Source organism: Cebus imitator, unplaced genomic scaffold (assembly GCF_001604975.1).
Source record: "Cebus imitator isolate Cc_AM_T3 unplaced genomic scaffold, Cebus_imitator-1.0 Scaffold17, whole genome shotgun sequence".
Classification (NCBI taxonomy): domain Eukaryota; kingdom Metazoa; phylum Chordata; class Mammalia; order Primates; family Cebidae; genus Cebus; species Cebus imitator.
The window spans coordinates 8,379,423-8,399,198 of NW_016107332.1; the positions used below are offsets into that span (position 1 = coordinate 8,379,423).

Below are 19,776 nucleotides of genomic sequence, written 5' to 3' on the forward strand. Positions count from 1 at the left end.
ACCTAACATACAAATAGCTGGTACCAATCTTTCTGAAACTATTCCAAAAAATTGAGGAGGAGGGGTTTCTTCCCAATTCAATTTTTGAAGCCATTATCACCCTGATACCCAAATCTGGCAAGGACACAACAACAACAAAAAACCACAGGCCAATATTCCCGATGAACGTGGATGCTCAACAAAATACTAGCAAACCAAATCCAACAGCATGTCAAAAAGGTAAGTCATCACGATCCAGTAGGTTTTATTCTAGGGATTCAGGTTTCGTTCAACATATGTAAATGAGTAAATGTGATTCACTAGGTAAACATAAATACAAGCAAAAACCATGTGATCATCTCAATAGAAGCAGAAACAGCATTTAATAAAATCCAGCATCCCTTCCCAATAAAAACCTTCAACAAACTAGACACTGAAGGAATATACCTAAAAATAATAAGAGCTATCTATGGCAAGCCCACAGCCAACATGATACGGAATGGGAAAATGTTGAAAGCATTCCTGCTAATAGCTGATAAAAAGAGAAACATATCCACTGTCATCACTCCGACTCAACATAATACTAGAAGTCCTAGCTGAAACAATCAGGGAAGGGAAATTGAAAGCACCCAAATTGGGAAAGAATGAATCATATTAACTGTTACAGATAACATGATCTTATACCAGTAAAATCCTAAAGATTCCTCAAGAAGATTCCTAGACCAAATAAACAACTGCAGTATATTTTTAGAATACAAAGTTAATGTTAAAAAATCCATTGCATTTCTGTAAGCTGACAATGCACAAGCTGAGAAACAAATCAGGAACTCAATCCCATTTAGAATAACTGCACACACACACACGCACACACATACACACACACACACTAACATAGAAATACATTGAACTAAGCAGGTGAAAGATTTCTTCAAGAATAACTAAAAAACTGTGATGAAAGAAATCATGAATGACACAAAAAAATGAAAAAACATCCCATGATCATAGATAGGAGGAATCAATATTATTAAAATGATGGTATTGTTCAAAGCATCCTACAGATTCAATGTAATTTCTATCAAATTACCAGCATCATTTTTCTCTGATTTAGAAAAAACAATTATAAAATTCATATGGAAGTGAAAAAGAGCCTGAATACCCAAAGCAACTCTAAGCAGAAGGAACAAAGCCAGAGGCATTATATTACCTGTCTTCAAATTATATTACAAGTTTAAAGTAACCAAAACAGCATGGCACTGTTACAAAAATGGACACATTGATCAATGGAACAGAACAAAGAACCCAGATATACAGCCACATATCTACAACCAGCTAATCTTAGACAAAGTCAATAAAAACAAATAATGAAGATGGGACACCCTATTCAATAAACGGCGCTGGAAAAACTGGCTAGCCATATGCAGAAGAATGAAACTGGATCTTTATGTCTTACCATATGTAAAAATTTACTCAAGATGAATTGAAGTATTAAATGTAAGACATGAAACCATAAAACTTCTAGAAGCAGACCTAAGAAAATCTCTTCTAGACATTAGCCTAGGCAAAGAATTTATGACTAAGACCTCAAAAGCAAATACGGCAAAAATAAAAATAGACAAATGTGACTTAATTAAACTAAAGAACTTCTACACAGAAACTATCGACAGAGTAAACAGGCAATCTACAGAATAGGAAAATATATTAGCAAATTATACATCTGACAAAAGACTAATATCTAGAATCTATAAAGAACTTCAACAAATCAGCAAGGAAAAAAAATCCACAAACAACCTCATTAAAAATGGGCAAAGTATATGAACAGACATTTATCAAAAGAAGACATGCAAGTGGCCAACAAACATAAAAATTGTTCAACATCAGTATACATCAGATAATTGGAAATCAAAACCACATTGAGATACTGTTTCATATCATTTCAGAATGGCTATTACTAAAAAGTCAAAAAATAACATGTTTGTCAGGATGCAAAGAAAAGAGTGCTTAAGCACTTTTGTGGGTCTGTAAATTAATCCAACTGTTAATGGAAAATAGTATGGAGATTTCTCAAAGAATTATAAATAGAACTACCATTCCACCCAGCAATCCTGCTACTGAGTACGCAAAAGACAAGAAATTGTTTTATCAAAAAGATACCTGCACACATGTTTATGGCAGCATTATTTACAGTAGCAAAGTCATGTAATCAAACTATCAGTAAATGAATGGATAAAGAAAATGTGGTATATATATGTGTGTGTGTGTATAGTATACATCATGATATATATATTTATATCAATTTATCTATCTATAGTATATATACACCATGGAATACTTCATAGCTGTAAAAAAGAATAAAATCATGTCCTTTGTGGCAAGATGGAGGGAGCTGGAGGCCGTTATTCCAAGCGAAATAACTCAGAAACAGAAAATCAAATACCACATGCTCTTACTTACAAGTGGGAAATAACTAATGCATACACATGGACATAAAGAGGGAAACAATAGACAAGTGAAAATAGATACAAGTGAAAAGCTACAAAAATTATCTGTTTTTTTTCTTAATATTTTAAAAACATTTATTAACAAGTTAATTAGTTTGGACAATTGGAATACTATTTGCCCAAAGTGGAGAGGGTGGGAGAGGGTTAAGAGCTAAAAAATTAACTATTGGGTACAACATTCACTGTTTTCATGATAAGTTCACTAGAAGTTCACAGTTATGCAATATACCCATGTAACAAGCCTGCTGTGCACCCCCAAATCTAAAATAAAATAACAAAAATTTACCCGAATTTTTCAAGTGAATTTACTGACTTGTTTTATATATATATATATATATATATATATATATATTAAATTAAATTATTGATTGCTAGATTATTACTTGGTAAATTATGCATGACAAATAATTATCACCACTGCCAATTAAAATAAATATTAGCCTAATCATGTAAATAGTATGTTTAAACTTTTATCTATCTATCTCTATTTGTTTTACCATTGAATTTAATCATTTGGATTCTTTCTTATTTCTCATCTGAATCTGAAATCCAGAGCTATGCTGCAGAACTCTAGCCTTTGGGAAAATGAATTACCATCGGTGTGACTGAGAGTAAGTACCAAATCACCAATCCAAACCTCCTTGGTTTCCTCCTGACAAGACATTTAACAGCAAAATAACAACCTTCTAAAATTTAATGACAAAAACTTTAACAACTATAAAAATAAAGATCGTATTTCACAATCCTCTTCTGTTTCTTTCTTCGGGCTCTTTGAGATGTGAGGGGGCATCTCTTGTTTTCCTGGGTGCTGCTTCTCTTCCAGGATTCCTAAGCCTTAAGAATCCTCCACTTGTTCTGGCTGTTCATGCCTCAGGGCCTCCTCTGACTGTATCATGAATAGTTAAGCTGATTTCTGGAACTTTCCTTGTGTTTTTCTTGGCTTAACCATGATACAGGCTTTCTACAACCAGTACCTAAGTGCAGTCCTTTAACATGCCCCACGTGACCACTGTTTTCCCATGCTGTTTTTTATTGAATCCAATACAGCTTTTCTTATTTGGTTTGTCTGTGAATCCCTGGTTTTCTGTAATTCTGGTGGGACATATGCTAGAAGTTTCTGCCTCTAAAAATGCTGTAAAGGGAAATTGGAAACAATACAATTGGCACCCTTGTTGGAACAGTGAAGAGGTCTGCAATAAATCTGTAGAATTTACTGCTGCAGGTTTGAAGCTTTGAAACAGGCCAATTTACTTTCCTTTCTGTAGGGTCTAATTCATTAGATTCCTGCTATAAAACTTTTATTGGAGAAGTTGAATCATAAAGTCAACCAGAAAGAAAGGATTTGGTGATAAGTGGTATAAGTGTCATAATGCAAAGAATAAAATGCTACAGACAAAATAAAAGCATTTATTTACTGCTTTTAGAAGTGAAACAGCTTGAAAAAGACAAGACTGCATTCCTAGTGATGATAAATTTCTATTTTGCAATCTTTATAATGGTTTGGCAAAGTGGCATGCTTGTGGCTTTGGAGACTGATTACTATATCTTTACCACTATAACACACACACACACACACAGACACACACACACACACACAGGCATACATTTTTGTGTGACTGTGCATTTATGTGTGTACGTATTTCATATATATATAAAGACATACTATATATATAATACATATAATATATATGTGTGTTCTGACTAGGGCAGAGACTTGATTTGGAAATGAAGATATTGCTCCATTTTTTATAAGATTTGGGGTAGATATAAGTCTCCTCTCCACATGATTCTTCCTTAGCACGTAGGTTTGATTAAGATGACTATCTGAATTATAATTAAGTGAATATATTTAAAAAATAAACAAAGATAAAACCAATAAACAAGTTTGTTGGTTGACAAATGGATAATTAACCAACCAATTAAATATTAGCGGTAATTTGCTGTCTATGGTTATACTATCTGTCTCTGTCTTTTATTTTAGTGTTAAATATATATTTTTAGAACTGGAAAGGAACAAAAGGCTAGGATTTTAGATGTTTTTAATGAATTTTCTGGTAAGCTCCAATTATGTCTATTCTTGAACACTTAAAAATATGTGAAGGTTTACTGGGTGTGGTGCCTCATGCCTGTATTCCCAGCACTTTGGAATGTGGAGGCGGGTGGATCAGGAGGTCAAGGGATCAAGACCATCCTGGTGAATGTGGTGAAACCCTGTCTCTACTAAAAATACAAAAAATAACAGGGCATGGTGGCGTGAGCCTGTAGTCCCAGCTACGCGGGAGACTGAAGCAGGAGAATTGCTTGAACCCAGGAGGCAGAGGCTGTGGTGAGCCGAGATCATGCCATTGCACTCCGAGCTGGGCAACAAGAGTGAAACGCCTCTCAAAAAAAAAATCTATATCTATATCTATCTATATATATATACATGTATGTATGTGAAGGTTACTTTTCCAAGCATCTCATTCCAATGAACCTATTTACTAGAAAATATTTTTCCAATTAAAAATATTTTAATAGGAAAAACTAAATATTTTTTCTATTTTCTATTAAAAGAAAATTTGTCTTTCTATAACTTCTATTGTTTTTCTCACCAGGTTCTTGATATCAATATGTTCTTAAAACCAATTCTTACTCTTGCTAAGACTTCATCTCCCTTGTGTACACTCAAGCTTTTGTTAAAAAGCAGTCCCAATATCTTCATGTGCTCTTCATTTTTTACGGTTTCTTGATCCGTCACCATCCTGGTTTATTTTTTTAATCATCTTTTTATTAATATTTGTTGAGAATCTAAAACAATGTGCCAGAGAGCTCCAGGCATAGGAAAAACAGCAGGGAATAGAAGACAGCCCTTTTCTCATTGAGTTGAAAAGATAGAGGAAGCAGAATAATAAACAAACAAACAAAAATACCTCAGCTGTCAGTTGTTTGTAAGTGGTAGAGAGAAGAATCAGGCAGGAGAGTAGATTAAAGTATTCTGATGCAGGAGTCTGGGAAGACCTGACTGATAAGGCGATATTTAAGCAAAGACTTGAAGGAAGACAGAAGATGAGCAATGCATATATCTAGGGAAATTGTGTTTATGCATAGAACAGAGAATGTGAAGGCTCTGGGAGAGGAGTCTGCTTAGCACGTTTAGAGAAAACTAAGGAGGCTGATGTTGACTGAAGATGGTCAGTTGATGGGGAAGTGATAGGAAAATTGATCAAAGAATTTATCTGATTGTTAGGGAAACTAGTGTGTAGGACCTCAAGTTTGTAAGTAGAAAACTCAAGTTTGTAAGTTTATTTTGAAAAAGATGGTGGGGTCTTGAATTAGCATACCAGGGTTGGAGGCAGTAGGAATATCTTGGAGTCTGAGTAGTCTTGGAGATGAAGCTGACAGGATTTGTCAATAGAAGAAGGTTGTGGAAAGAAAGAGATCATGGCTGACTGAAGTTTTTAGCCTGAACAAGTGGTCATGTTCTTTCTGGAAATAGGTAATCCAATGTTCGTAGTTCAGAAAAGCACTAAAGTTGGGATATAATTCCTTGACACCTTACTCTTTCATAGTGTAAACTTCACCCAATTTTTTTTTATGTCCTAGGTGTGTTCTCTTCAGTACAAAATAAGCCCATCATTATTTATGATCTAGATTTATTATTTGTTTTCATGATCTAGATGTACTGTTATTAGTGGACACTGATATTACATCATCATTTATGGATGTTTATTATTTTTCATGTTGAGTTTACCTTTAAATTAAATCCTGGTCTCATTTTCAACCCCAGCCTGTGTGGCAGGGGATAGATAGCTGTATATCAAATATATATCCTATTCTTCTTTACAGCTCAACTGCAGTTCTCAGCCTCTGTTGTAGTGAGCAGTAGCCAGATGACTGAATTTTAGACAGTGGAACGTGGGCAGAAGTGATGAACATGACTTTTAAGCTTATCTTTCAAAAATCTTTCACTCAGAAAGCCTTCACTCTTTTCTCTCCATAAGGCGTTCTCGTTGACACAAGACAATCCAGGGAGATTTTCAAGGCAAATTCTCTGCATAGAGGAAAACAGTTCTCTCTTTCACTATTTGGAGTATATATGAAAGAAAAAAATGAACTTTTGAAAAATGATACTGCTAAGAATTTGGTGTTAATCCATTACAGCAGTTAGTAGCACCTTAACTAATTTGAAACTTGGTAGCTTAAGAAGGGGTGTTATAAAAAAAGGTTAACATTTGCAACATTTCTCAGGAGGGGGAGTGGGTGCTAATGAGAACACTGAAATGAGAGATTGATGAAATTGTCATACATGATAACTTGAAAACAGATCAAATGCCTCCAAGACTGTATTTCTACAGAGAAAGTTACAGAATAGGATGTTTTTTATTTGTACTAGAAGATATTAAAAGAAAGAGAGAGCCTCAGCCAAGAATTAGTTGACTTTGTAGGCAAATATAAAATGAAATAAATACTCCAGATATCTGAGGCCTCAAAAGTTTGAAAACTCTGATTTTTCATAAACCTCAATGATACAAGATTGAGAGAAGACATTAGTTATAATGGCCCCATTAAGATTCAGCCTTTTGAAAACAGTAACATTGAATGTTACTTTTACGTTTAAGACTGGTGCCTCTGGAGGCTGCCTTTAAATTGAGGAAGGGAGAGAGTAAGGAAGGGAGGGAGAAAGAGAGAAAGAGAGAGAGGGAGTAACACAAAGAAAAGGAGTGACTGGTGCAGGAAAACAATGGAACAAAGCAGATAAAAGAACAAGGGTTTGGGGGATGATAACTGGCCCACAGAACTGACGGAAGCAACTAGGTTAGATACCTACTAAGTTTTTGAGGTAAGCGTATTGGCAAAGAAATCCTCAGTCCAGATTAAAAGGAAAAATACTCCTAGAGGCCAGAGATGGGCATCACTAGTAGCTCCAAATCACCAAACTCCAGATCACCAAATGATCGAGGGAGCTCCTTTCAGAGAGCAAGATCAGTTCCAATCAGGAAAACAAATTTCCACTGCAGGCATCCCCTGACTTACCTGCAGAAATATATAATAATTACTGTCTATTGACAACCACGTGTTCTCTATTCTTCCAATTTCCAAATGGGAATGTTCACTGTGGTTAGCATGCTCTTGGTCCTGTATACTTGTCTGTGATGAGAAAAGGTGACTTGTGCGTGGATTGCGAGACCACAAAAGACCATATCTGGACCTGATGGAGAGGCTGACATATAACTCAGAGATTTTCTACATTGAGCTGAATGAAGGGGGCAGATAGGATATTTTCTGTTTTTCTTGAGGAAATGATGAATGTGTTCTATGTATGGGAGGAAAAAGTAATGGATATTTGGTGACTAGAAGGTGAACTAGGACAGAGAATGTGTAGCTATTTATCAAACCTATTTCCCTTTCCTTTTGGCATGCAGCTAGACTATATTTCCCAACCTCCCTTCAGTAAAGTATGTCTTATAATCAAATTCTGGTCAACGTGGTATGTTTTACAGTGTTATGTATCATTTTGAGGTCCATAAAACACTCCTAAATGATTCCATTTCTCACTTTCCATGTCTTGCAGGCTGGTCAAAGTCTAGAGTGACAATGAAAGCCACATTTGTGTTTGAGGACAACGGAGCTTAGAGAAGGCTGATTTTCTAAATAACATGGAGCAAAATTTCCTCTTGTTCATTCCTCCTCCTCACTGATTAGATTTTTATGTTAGTGCAAAATAAACTTTGACTGTGTTAAACTACAACTTTAAAATTTTATCTTTTTAAAAGTATATTAGTTTGAAAAATCTTTACCAAAACTTAGTACTTGGTTGGTTTGGTTTTTGGACCTAAGACAAATTACTTTATTTATGCTGAATCCAGGTCACAACATTGCCTGAGATTTATATCTCTTCCATTATTTTCCATATACAACTTCCTTAATGATAAATTTCAGATCAGGGCTCATAAACCTTAATGCCTTCAGCATCTAGACAGCTATAAATGGAAAACAGAAGGCAGTACATCCCAGGGAACTAGAAAGAACATGCCCTACCTAAAGACAATAAAATAATTTAAAAAACTTACTGTCTAGTGCACTCAAAAAACTGTAATATTGGGACTTTTAATTTGTTTCTTTATTTGAATATTTTAATAAAAATTTTCTTGGACAAAACTGAAGAGTGAGTCATTCAAATTTTCTTTTTGTACAAACATTTATTTATCAATCATATTCTTTGAGTATGTTATTTCAACTGTTTGCCAATTTACTGAACTTCATTAGTTTGTGGTTCATATTTCTCTTACTCATTTATAAAGGCATCAAGAGAAACATTGGCCTATGGCTGCTGAAATCTAGAAAGATGATTTACTTACATCTCAATATTTGGTGCTTCAGATCTTTAAAATATCTGAAGACCATCAACATGAATCACATAAAGAATTTGGACATTCTATCTCATCTCAGTTTATACACTCAGATTTCAGGGGAGATGGAACTGTGAATCTGCATTCTTGACCAGCTCCATAAGCAATTCTTATGATTTACTTTCTCTGATTTATTATATTTTCCTAATCTAGAATTCTAGCATGTAAAATAGATAATGTTTACTGTAAAATGGCTGCTTTTTTGGATTCAAAAAAAGATGTTGGCAACAGTTTCTGACTTATATTCTTCTTATTTAAAATATTTTAACGTTCTTTTAAACATATAAGACCATTAGTTCATGAATTGTACGTATAAAAAAAGGCCCTGGCCCATGGGCCATGATTTGCTGAGGGGAATCTCCTTTTCAAGATGCTTATGTACCTTTCCTTAAATGAATGGTGCCTAACTTGTACTCCATGAATTCTAACCCTGAAGGATGAACAAGCCAACATTCAAATAATTTGTGGAAATACTGTATGCTATTTGATCTTTATGGAGATTTACAAAGTGTATCAATATAGTAAATGTTCATATATAAACATTAGAGTTACCTGGTCAATTAGCTCCATTTTTTAGCAGTACTTTTTGAATATGGAATCCTTTTCTTTCTCCACAAAGTTCTGTTCATTAGTGTCTTGAGAATTTAATGGGAAATCACATGTGTTGAAGAATAGTTGAAGAATTTTAGTGTATGTGAAATATTTTTGGGAAATTTCAAACACTCTTTTCCAGGATCTCAAAATCTTGCCCATGAGTAAATATTGTTAAGTTTAATGGTCTACAGTATACAGAAGATTTTTAAAATCCGCTTTCAAAATTTCAGTTGATATTTTAAAATCTCTGGTCTTTAAAAACTTTTCTTCTTTTCCATTACTTCTCAATAATAGAAACTAAACATTTTATGCTATTCTTTTTACATATAATGATCTACTTTGCAGATTTTCTCAGTGGTCCATCCTATTCAGGGAACTTTAATTTAGTGATAGTTTAATTATCTATTATAATTTCTTTAGTAATTTACCTTAAACGTTGATTTCATTTACTGGCACTCTATCCTTAAGCTCTTATTCTCTGTGTTTATTCAGGAAAAAATGAGACCCACAATTCCATAATTTGGCCAACCATGTAAAAATGGTTGACAGGATTAAAATTTTTAATTACTTATATATTGCTGGCCTTGTTATTGCCTTGTTAATATCTATAACTATATTGTGGTTGTAGAATCTTATATTTTTAAATATACTTAATCCTATATGTAATTTTATATGAAGCCAACACATTTGTAAAGTGTTTTAAAAAGACATAATTTGTGTCTATAAATAGAAATGTAAAAAGTAAATAATAGCAAACACTCTTAAGGTAGTTGATATGTGCCAGCTACTGTTCTAGGTACTTTTATGTATTTTAATTCATATATCCTCACAATAGCCCAAAGAGATATTATTGTTTGCAATGTAAAGATATAGAACTTGTAGCACAGTGAGAGTAAGCAATGTGCCTGAGAAACACCCATGGTTAGTAATTGGTAATGTCAGAATTGGAACTGTCACTCTGGCTTGAGAGGTCCATACGCCATTTATGTTGCACTCCACTTCTTCCAGTTGAAAGCATTTAAAATGACTTAAAGGACCTTGTTGAAATCACAGGGACTTGATAAGAGTTGGTTCATTTCAGAGAGTAGCACAAAAACTGATAAATCCTTGCATTATTTATTTTGATTGAAGGTAGCTGAGAATTCTATGTTTGTGTCACCTGTGACAAAGACATTATAGCTTTTGCTATCTAAGTCTATTGCCATATTTCTTTTAGCTTTGCCATGCTGCTGAAATGGAATCCAAGTGGCCTCAGGGTCTCATCTGCAGGGAACATTAACAATCTCTTCAAGGCATAATTATAGGGTTATATATGCTTAATTTAATTAACAGGTTAAATGCTTCCAAGTATGATTTCCAGGCAACATTCTGGAAGTGTCCAAGAGAGAATTGCAATTGATCTGGACTCGAGAGTTTTGTGTATAGACTGCTGCCTAGAGGTACAGAGAGAAAAACATGTCTACAGCTCCACTCTATAGAGTGAAGGGAGCTTATTTTAGGTAACCTAGACAAATTAAAGTCTGTACATTTTGTACCTCAAACGCCAAGTGGGTTACTATAAGCCCATCACCCTCAACACTCCCAACCACATACTGCTCTATCTTTGACTTGTGATCCATTCTCATGGAAGATGGAAGAAAAAAATATATAATCGAGGTAAGATTTGCTACCCTGACACACCCCCATTTGGTTGTATATGTGTCCTTGTTCATGTACCAAGATACCACTTCTTTCTCTGGATCAAAAGCAGTTGAAGTTTCTTTCTGCTTTTCTGCAAACCTTGCTGATAATTGTACAACTCATATTAACTTTTCTGTCTTACACCAACACATGTGATATTGGAATGGCCATTAGTGGTCATAGGAATGCAGTTAGGATTCTTTTGTATTCTTGGACATCGGTTTCTGGTTTCTCTTTTCTGTTGTGTATTCTTACCCTGTTGCTAATATTTTATTGTTGGCATATAGTTAAGATTTCTGACTTCTGAAATTTAAGGATATGAGAATGGAGCCTTAAATAATTTAGAATATTCTAGAAATAATTTTGTTTACATGGATATATCTGATTATGTGGAGTAATTTTAATTCCACTTGAATTCAAATGAAAAAGTGCCAAAGCTTTCTTTACCTATTCTTTTTCTTGGCAGTGTTTACACAGACATTTTAAACATATCATTAAACAATTAGCATTATTCTCTTTGTCAGTAGAAAAAATAATATAAAACTTAAGGGCCTTCATAGTTAAATGCTAAGAAAGTGATATTTTATTTCTTTCAATATGATGAACTCTTTTTAATTCTAAGCCATGGACTGTCAGCACACTAATTGCATTGTAGAGAGACAGGTCTTAGCATTGCTCTGGTTTTAAACAAATATATTTGTGGGAAACAATGCTGTGAGATCTTTAAACCAATGAGAAAGAGCAACATCTAAGTAGTTAAATTTTTTGTTGTGTTTAGGGTTGCTTAAATTTGTCTGTTTGGCTATGTGGGAGCATGGTCTCATTAAACCAGAATACATTGCTTAGATATAGACAGATAAAGACTCATTGAAAACAGTGAATACTTTTAAACCCAAGCATCCTTGAAAATGTATATTTTGAGCCTGTGAATGAGATGATGACAGTAATTTTTTATGCTTAAAAATTGAATTTAATATCCCACCAGTGTAAAGATCTAAGATCATTTAACACTTACTTTACTTATTTTGTGCCTGATACTGTGTTCTGCATGAGAGATCCAAAAATGAAAAGACATTGCTCCTTTGTATAACTTACGTTTTATCATATAGATAGATATGTAAAAAATTACAGTGTAGGTACAACAATAATGGTATAATTGAAGAATATCAAATCACCTTCTGGGATTACAGCTTAAATATGTTACCATTAGTACTCAGATAGTGATGGTCTAATGCCAAGGGAACCAGGAGATTTCTGAAACTACTTTAAGTTGAAGATCCACGTGAAATCTTGTCAAGTTTAGAGATTTGAAATTTCTGTATTTTAGATATAAAGAAATAGGGGAGAAAAAGGAAGTGGACTTTCATAACTAGGTTGCTTGAGGTCCAATGTTATTATGTAAGTGAATCAGCAACACCAATTTATACAGGAAATTGGTTGAGGAAGGGACAGAAAAATATTCTAGGCAGCATCACATACAAAGGCCTGGAGATGTAAAAACTATAGTAATTGGACAAATGCAAATGTTTGTTGCTACTAGAATTTGGAATGTAATTTTTAAAATATTGTAAAAAATGAATAGTCTGATCTAAAAACCTTAGATCATAACACACTTCATAGAATACTTTGTGAAGTTTTCATTCTAGTTGGAGAAAGGTTAAGGGGTTTTAAGGAAAGGAATGGTATAGTCTAATTTATACCCTATGCAGACCATCCCATCAGCAGTGTGGTGTATGATTTAGAGATAAGTGAAAGCTCCTGGCTATGACAAAGAGAAATAATGAAAGCTTAGCATAAAAAGAGTGTTGGGAGGTGTGGAGTGAGACCAAAAATTAAGGCTATTATTGGCTGCCTTGACATCTGGTAAAATTAGAAGGACCTTGAATGGCATACCCACAAATTTCTCTTCCCTCTTTGCTCCAGGGGATAAGATTTGCTAGTCAAAAATCATCCCGATTAAATGGACTCATTACAGTTTCTGCTTATCCCTGAGTAGAGGCTTTTAGTTTCCTGACCATCTGCAGAAGAATTCACACAAGCCCATCATATCTTCCTGTGGGGGCTAGCAATGACCTCACTCTGTTGGTACTCCAAAACCTGCCTCCCACAACCCCTGATTGTTCACTGTGTTCTAAGTGCAAGCCTCCTTTGGGCCTGCATGGGATGGTATATCCTCCTCTCTGGGCTGTGAGTACAGTTGATCTCATCTGTCTTGTGTTGAGTGTTGTGTGTTCAGCCGTTTTTCATAACCCTAGGGTGGGAATCCCTCTCTCACCAACGGGGTGAAAGAGGACCTCAAAACAAGTACATGCGGAAAGCAGGAGTCAGAGATGCACTAATATAGCAACCTTTAGCCACATGTGACTATTGAACACTTGAAATGAAGCAAGTCCTAACTGTGATGTTCCATAAGGATAAAATATAAACCATTTTGAAGGCTCAGTATGAACACAGTAATATAAATATCACAGGAAAAATTTTATATTAATTGCAGGTTGGTATAATTTACATATATTTTATTGACTAAAACATTAAAATAAATTTTATTTTTATAGTTTTCTACAGTGGTTACTGGAAAACTGAAAGATATATATGTGGCTTCCATTTGTGACTCATGTTATATTTCTACTGTACAGCTCTGGTTTAGCGGCATATACTCTGGTTTAGGAAGAGATGCAGCATAACTTGGGTGTGTGGAAGAATGAGATTCCTAGAAAGAACTGAAAGGTTGGTCTGGTTGGATGTAGACATTAAAAAGAAAAAAAGATTGAGAAGCAGCAGAGACTTTACTTGGAAAGCGCATGATGATTTTGGATGTGCTCATTTGAGATATCAGGCAGTTATTTAGTTGAAGGTGAACAGTGTAAGATGGATGATAGGTCTGGAATTCATGAGGAACCTTGGGGCTGAAGATACAGATTTGGGAGTTAGTAGTTCTGGCATCTAAAATCATGAATAAAATTTCCAGAGTTAGAACGTAGAGCAAACTGAAAAGGTGGATGGTGTACATCAAAATATATAAAAGGGTTAAGTAAAACAGTACTGTTGAACACACTTGAGTATAGGTTAACTAACCTTTATTGGCTACCTACTATATGCCAGGCTTTGGTGATATTTGAGATTTTAGACATTAGAAAAACAATACAGTTTTGGAATGGAAATTAATCATGTGTATAAATGTCTTATTTCAAGCATGAAATGTTGTGTATTTTCAGGTTTAAAAATGTAGAAAACAACAGTGTTTGACATTAATAAATGTAATAAAATATATATTTAAATATAATAAATCATTTCTATTTGTGGCAAGATCTTACTAGAAAAAGGTGACATTAATGATAAAAACATGGATAATTCAGAAAAAGTTTCTTGTAATTTTTAGTGATTTAGAAATTGATGGTACTGATTCTTTATTATATATGCCTCCATTATATATATGTCTTCATATGATTAATATGCTGTCATTTAATTTTGTGACTTTGGTTTGAGGAAGTTGCAACTCTAGATCTGGTATTCTTGATAGAATATGTGTTGGGTTGCAAAGGAATTTAAGAGAGTGATAAAGAGAAGGTACCAGGGAGATATTCTACTGAATAGACTGATGAATAGATAGGAGGAAAAGGAAAGAGACTTTAGTAAAATGGACTCAGATGAGGCTACTTTGCTGTTAATGTTATCAGAAAAATAACGAGGAAAAGCACAAAATTTCTTTTTGGATAGTGATGAGGAAGGCAATTTCCTATTTTGACCACATATAATTATATGTTTAAGATTTATATGTTTTATTTTAAAAGGAGTAGAAAAACATATTCTTTGTGATAAATGAAGAGAGAATGATTCAAATTTTACATATTTTTGTAATTAACATGTTCCCGTACAACTGCATCAGTATTGTGCTAAGTTATTTAAACATATTTTCAATTAATGTCTACAAAAACCCAATGAGTAATTGTTGTCTATTTCTTACAAACTGGCTTAGAAAAGTTCCACAAATTGTTCAAGGCCACCCAGCTAGTAGCTAGTAAGAGGTAGAAATTGGATGAGAATTCAGATATCCAAAGCCTATTCTCAGAATCTTGTGGTTATCCTTGTTAAGGGTTTAAAATTCAGGGAATATGTATACAGTGAAGAAAGACCAAAAAAAAAAAAAAAAAAGGTAAAGAATCAACTATTGATTAAAGCCTTGGATTTCAGAGGAGAAACAATATGTCTAGAGTGACCATACCAGCAGTAGTATTTATTCTGAGGAAGTGAGAACCAATGATATGCTATGCATGTACTACATCAGTTATTTTAACAATTTTAGTAAATACAGAGCTCTCTCTCTCTCTGCTTTTCCCACCCGCCTCAATAGCTGACACAGAAAATATAATTTCAGTGGTCAAAAACTAGTTGAAGTTTCTCAGACACCACATATATGCATATAAGGCGTGTGTGTGTGTGTGTGTGTGTGTGTGTGTGTGTGTCCATAACTAAGCTGTATTCGTATTCTTGAAAGAAAATTATACTTGGAGGACTAATAGATTCTTTTCTTTTTGGAATATTGGGCTAGCATTATTTTTGAGGTACCTCCATCAAGGAAACAATTATATTTTCTAGCCACCAGAAACTGAACTTTTAAGATATCTTTCCCTCTAAAAACTGTTGTCAGTAATTAAAAATGAAGCAGTACTCATGGTAAATGTGTCACATTATATTAAAACAGTGAGATGGAAGAACCAAAACTACAGGGTAAATTGATAGGTTTGTTAAAATTGAGGGTTACAAAGTCTCATACGAGACTAAAGGCTATTTTTCTACAAAAATACGTGATAAAAAGAGTATACATTTTTCTCACTAGCATTCTTCCTTGTTATTTAATTCCCTTTGAGCCATTGTTAAATACAAACAAATTTCGTTTGGGATGAGTTTTGTAAGACGATTTTTAGAGACTGTTACTTGATAAGCACACATTTTGACAAAGACAATCAAATACTGTTTTTGCCTTTATCAATGTGAAGTAATGAATATCTGAATTGGATTATTAAAAAAAGGAAAGGAGAGAAACTAGCTTGCTTTAGAATTTTTAAGAAAGTATGTCATTCAAAATGGAGAAGAAGATGTATAGAATTCTAAGGTATTGTTATTTCACAGTGATATTTATTGAGGAACTTCTTTTGCTTTATGACCCACCATGCTGTTTTATCATGGCGTTTGTTGTGACACAATCTCTGTATTTATACTGACTATGGAATAGATACCACTGAAAATTTGACACCTTATTTGGGAGATGCATATACTTCTCTACTTAATTGCTTTGCCTATGGATTGTGATGTCTCACATTTATTAGAAAAAATAAAAAAAAAAATTAAGCCTGAATTTAGCCTAAGAACTACAATTCTCCATTTCTGTAACTTCATTGTAGTCACTTTTTTATTTATGGATAGCATAAATAAAATTTGTGACCACTAAAAAATATATTATTGAAGACCGTGAGATCAAATTTATTTAACGTTTTAAAAAATTACACGTATTAAAATCTTGAGTCAACAATTCTGTAACAGCCATGGGTAAAAATTGGGAAAAATAAGATATTATTAAATATTAATTTTTTCCTTATTTATTATAATCTCACAGCCCAGAGTTCCTTTTAATAGCTTATTGTAAGATGAAGATTAATTATATAATGAAAATTTATTTTTGTTTTCTTCACTATCAACCTTAATGAAAAAAATATTCACACTGATTAAAATAATCAATTTGAAAAGACTAGTTGAGTTTGGGGCAAATTTTGCTCCCACATATCTGTAGACAGCTAACTGATACGTATACTTTATTTAGAAAACAATAACAATTGAATAAAATAAGTTATACTTTTAAATAGCAGGTGATAAGATGGAGAACCTTGAGTTACATAGATTGTACTTGAGATGTAAAAGAATTTCCTTTTTTTCTTTAAATATTATTTTTATCCCACTTGAAAAAAGTTAATCTCTATTTTTAAAAAGAAAGAATTATAGATTGGAGGAAACTAATGAATAAATCAATCAAATGTTAGAGCTGTAAATATAGTTACTTTGATTTTAGTGTGTTTAATAAAATACTGTGAAGCACACACTTACTCATGTAACAACAAGGTGGAGAATTTGAGTCTCACAGTTAACAGAGAGGAACAACAAACGTATTTGTGATTTATATTAATTCATGTACAAGAAAAGTGTTACATTTTTTGAAAAAGATCAAGATCCTTTTGCTGAGAAACAATAGGAAAACTAACAATCTTAATGAAGTATAAATGTAAAGTTGGATGCTGAATCCCTAAATTAGAACACATAAATTTGATGTGTTCACTTAAAAATCAACAGCAACAAAGAAAGAAAGAAAAATACAGATCTTTGATTTGCTATTATTGCAAGCATAATTTCTCAAACTATAAGAAAAAGTAGTGTTATCTACAGCCAATAGAAAAATTACTCTGGAGGAAGAATAGGTTGTTGGGTAATGTTATCAAAGTCAGTTTGATTTATTTTTCTGCTGAAATTTTACCTTCATCTATTACTGAAAAATTTAATAAATTATTAATATATCATCTTTGACGAATGAAATAAAAATCCAACTAGCTTTACAATAACCTCTAAATAAGAAAAGAATCTATAACTCTAAACAGAAAGAACATCACTTCTCCAGAAATAAACATTTGGGTGGAGTAGCTGAGAAATTGGGTTTATGTTAGAGAATTAGTGATGTTTCAAGAGGTAAGATTTGGATTATACATATATTTTTAAATAGGCATTAAAAACATAATCTTCTACGATAGTAGATGTATTGATATATATGAAAAAAATCCATGCTTTAAAAAGATTGACATACACTACATAGAAGGCACACTGCCTCACTATATCTGCAAACACATCTTGGTGTTTTCATTTCATATTTTATCAATAAAGCTTTATTTATAATAGTGAAATACTTCATAGAGTGAAAAATATATAAATACTATATCATTATCAAGGTGGAAATATCTAGATTAATAGTATGGTAATATTCTGGACCCACTTAAAGATAGCCTTAGACGTAACAGTGGTATTATACAGTTTCACATTCTTTTTTTTTCCAAAAAACTTTAACAGGTTTTGCTGGAATTATAATGACAAATTCACTGGAAAAGGCATGTGTTGCCAGATAAAATAATATCAGTGAATATGGAAGCTTTTAGATAGTCCCCTCTTACAGGAGAAAAACAAACAACATGGGAAACTATAACTTCACAACTTTTTTGGCAAGTCAAAAAATTAATAAAGAGGAGTCACTGCAGAAAAAAAATGTAAGCTGATATAATAAAGAATAATTATTCAAAAATGAGAGTATGGGATTACATAATTCCTTCTCATCATAAAAGCAAAATTGTTTTTAAATTCTCAAGGGGAAGACGTTAGCCCTTAACTCAAATATTGAATTACTACTAACTTCATTTACGGATACCTCAGTCCTTATTTTTACATCAAAAATTTAATTGATCACTTGTATATAATACAGATTATCAGTCATATATAGAGTATCTGAAACCTTATGCTTAACATAGGATATGGGCTGTGCTATGATCGCTACACTAGAAACTGGATAATGCCACAACCCCCCACATTATCTTCCAAAAGTTTACACAGGAATTGATGATAGTAATTGTCAGTGCGTGCATATATAACAGTTTTCGTTTTATGAAAAAGATTGAAGGAAATTTATTCACACATTTCTTTGTTGACAATCACAAGTGCTTGAGAATAAAGGTTGTGTTTTTTTGTTTTTTTAACACTAAAAGTATCTTGAGAGGTTTGGTTCTTGTCTCCAGTGCTATCTCACTTTCTGCAGCTCCTGTCTCAGCCATGATGGCAGAGGCTGTCCCAGTCTGTGTAGCAGTTTGGATAGTTCCACGTTATGATCTCGGTAGTAATTAGAGAGGAAACTTCTAGACTGGAAAGAAAAAAAAAGAAAAAAGAAGAACTTAAAAGAAGCTGTTCGTTTCATCAAACAGGATTTTGTAATGTATATTTCTTAAGGAATGTGTCTATTATAATAAAGGGGTCTACCGCATATTTCTTGTATTTTTCCTCAAGTATCAGTTATTTTTACCTTTTGAAAATATTTGGCAAATGTGTATCTGCAAAACAGAAATAGGACCAGGTACATTGTATGTGGCTTATCTGTCATTACAGCACGTATTTATTGTGGGTTATATGAAGTCTCCACACGAAGAAAAAACGATGACAGGTGTATAATACTAGAGATAAATGGGATAGGGACCTCATGAGGAATTAAATTTACAGAAGTAAGCTAGATAAACATACATACATTTTATTTGAAAACTGGACCATAGGACAAAAATTAAATGAGAGCATAATAATAAAAACTAAAATTCACTATTACAAATAATAATTTGCAATATTACGTACAATATTTCTGCATTTACTGAGGGCTGAAATATATTTTTTTTAGTCACTAAGAGCTTTTGGCTTCCAAAATATTATAAGGTCTCTGAAGCTTGACTCATTTTAAATATAATTTCTTATATTTCTAATCAGGCTGCAGAGATGGGCCTTTATTAGAGAAACTCTAAGTAAAACAAATGAATGATTTTAGTTTTATATTTCTCTTTCATTTACAT

General features: G+C 33.2%; 1 protein-coding gene across 1 annotated transcript in view; it reads right to left on the minus strand.

Annotated features, from left to right (window-relative positions):
- Positions 1-18,909: 18,909 nt before the first annotated feature.
- Positions 18,910-19,776, minus strand: part of NDST4 (N-deacetylase and N-sulfotransferase 4) — a 262,071-nt gene continuing 261,204 nt past the window's right edge. Inside the window, exon 13 of the mRNA XM_017510605.2 lies at positions 18,910-19,085. Coding sequence (XP_017366094.1) covers positions 18,966-19,085 — 120 coding nt within the window. The 3' untranslated portion in view covers positions 18,910-18,965. The remainder of the gene's footprint in view (positions 19,086-19,776) is intronic.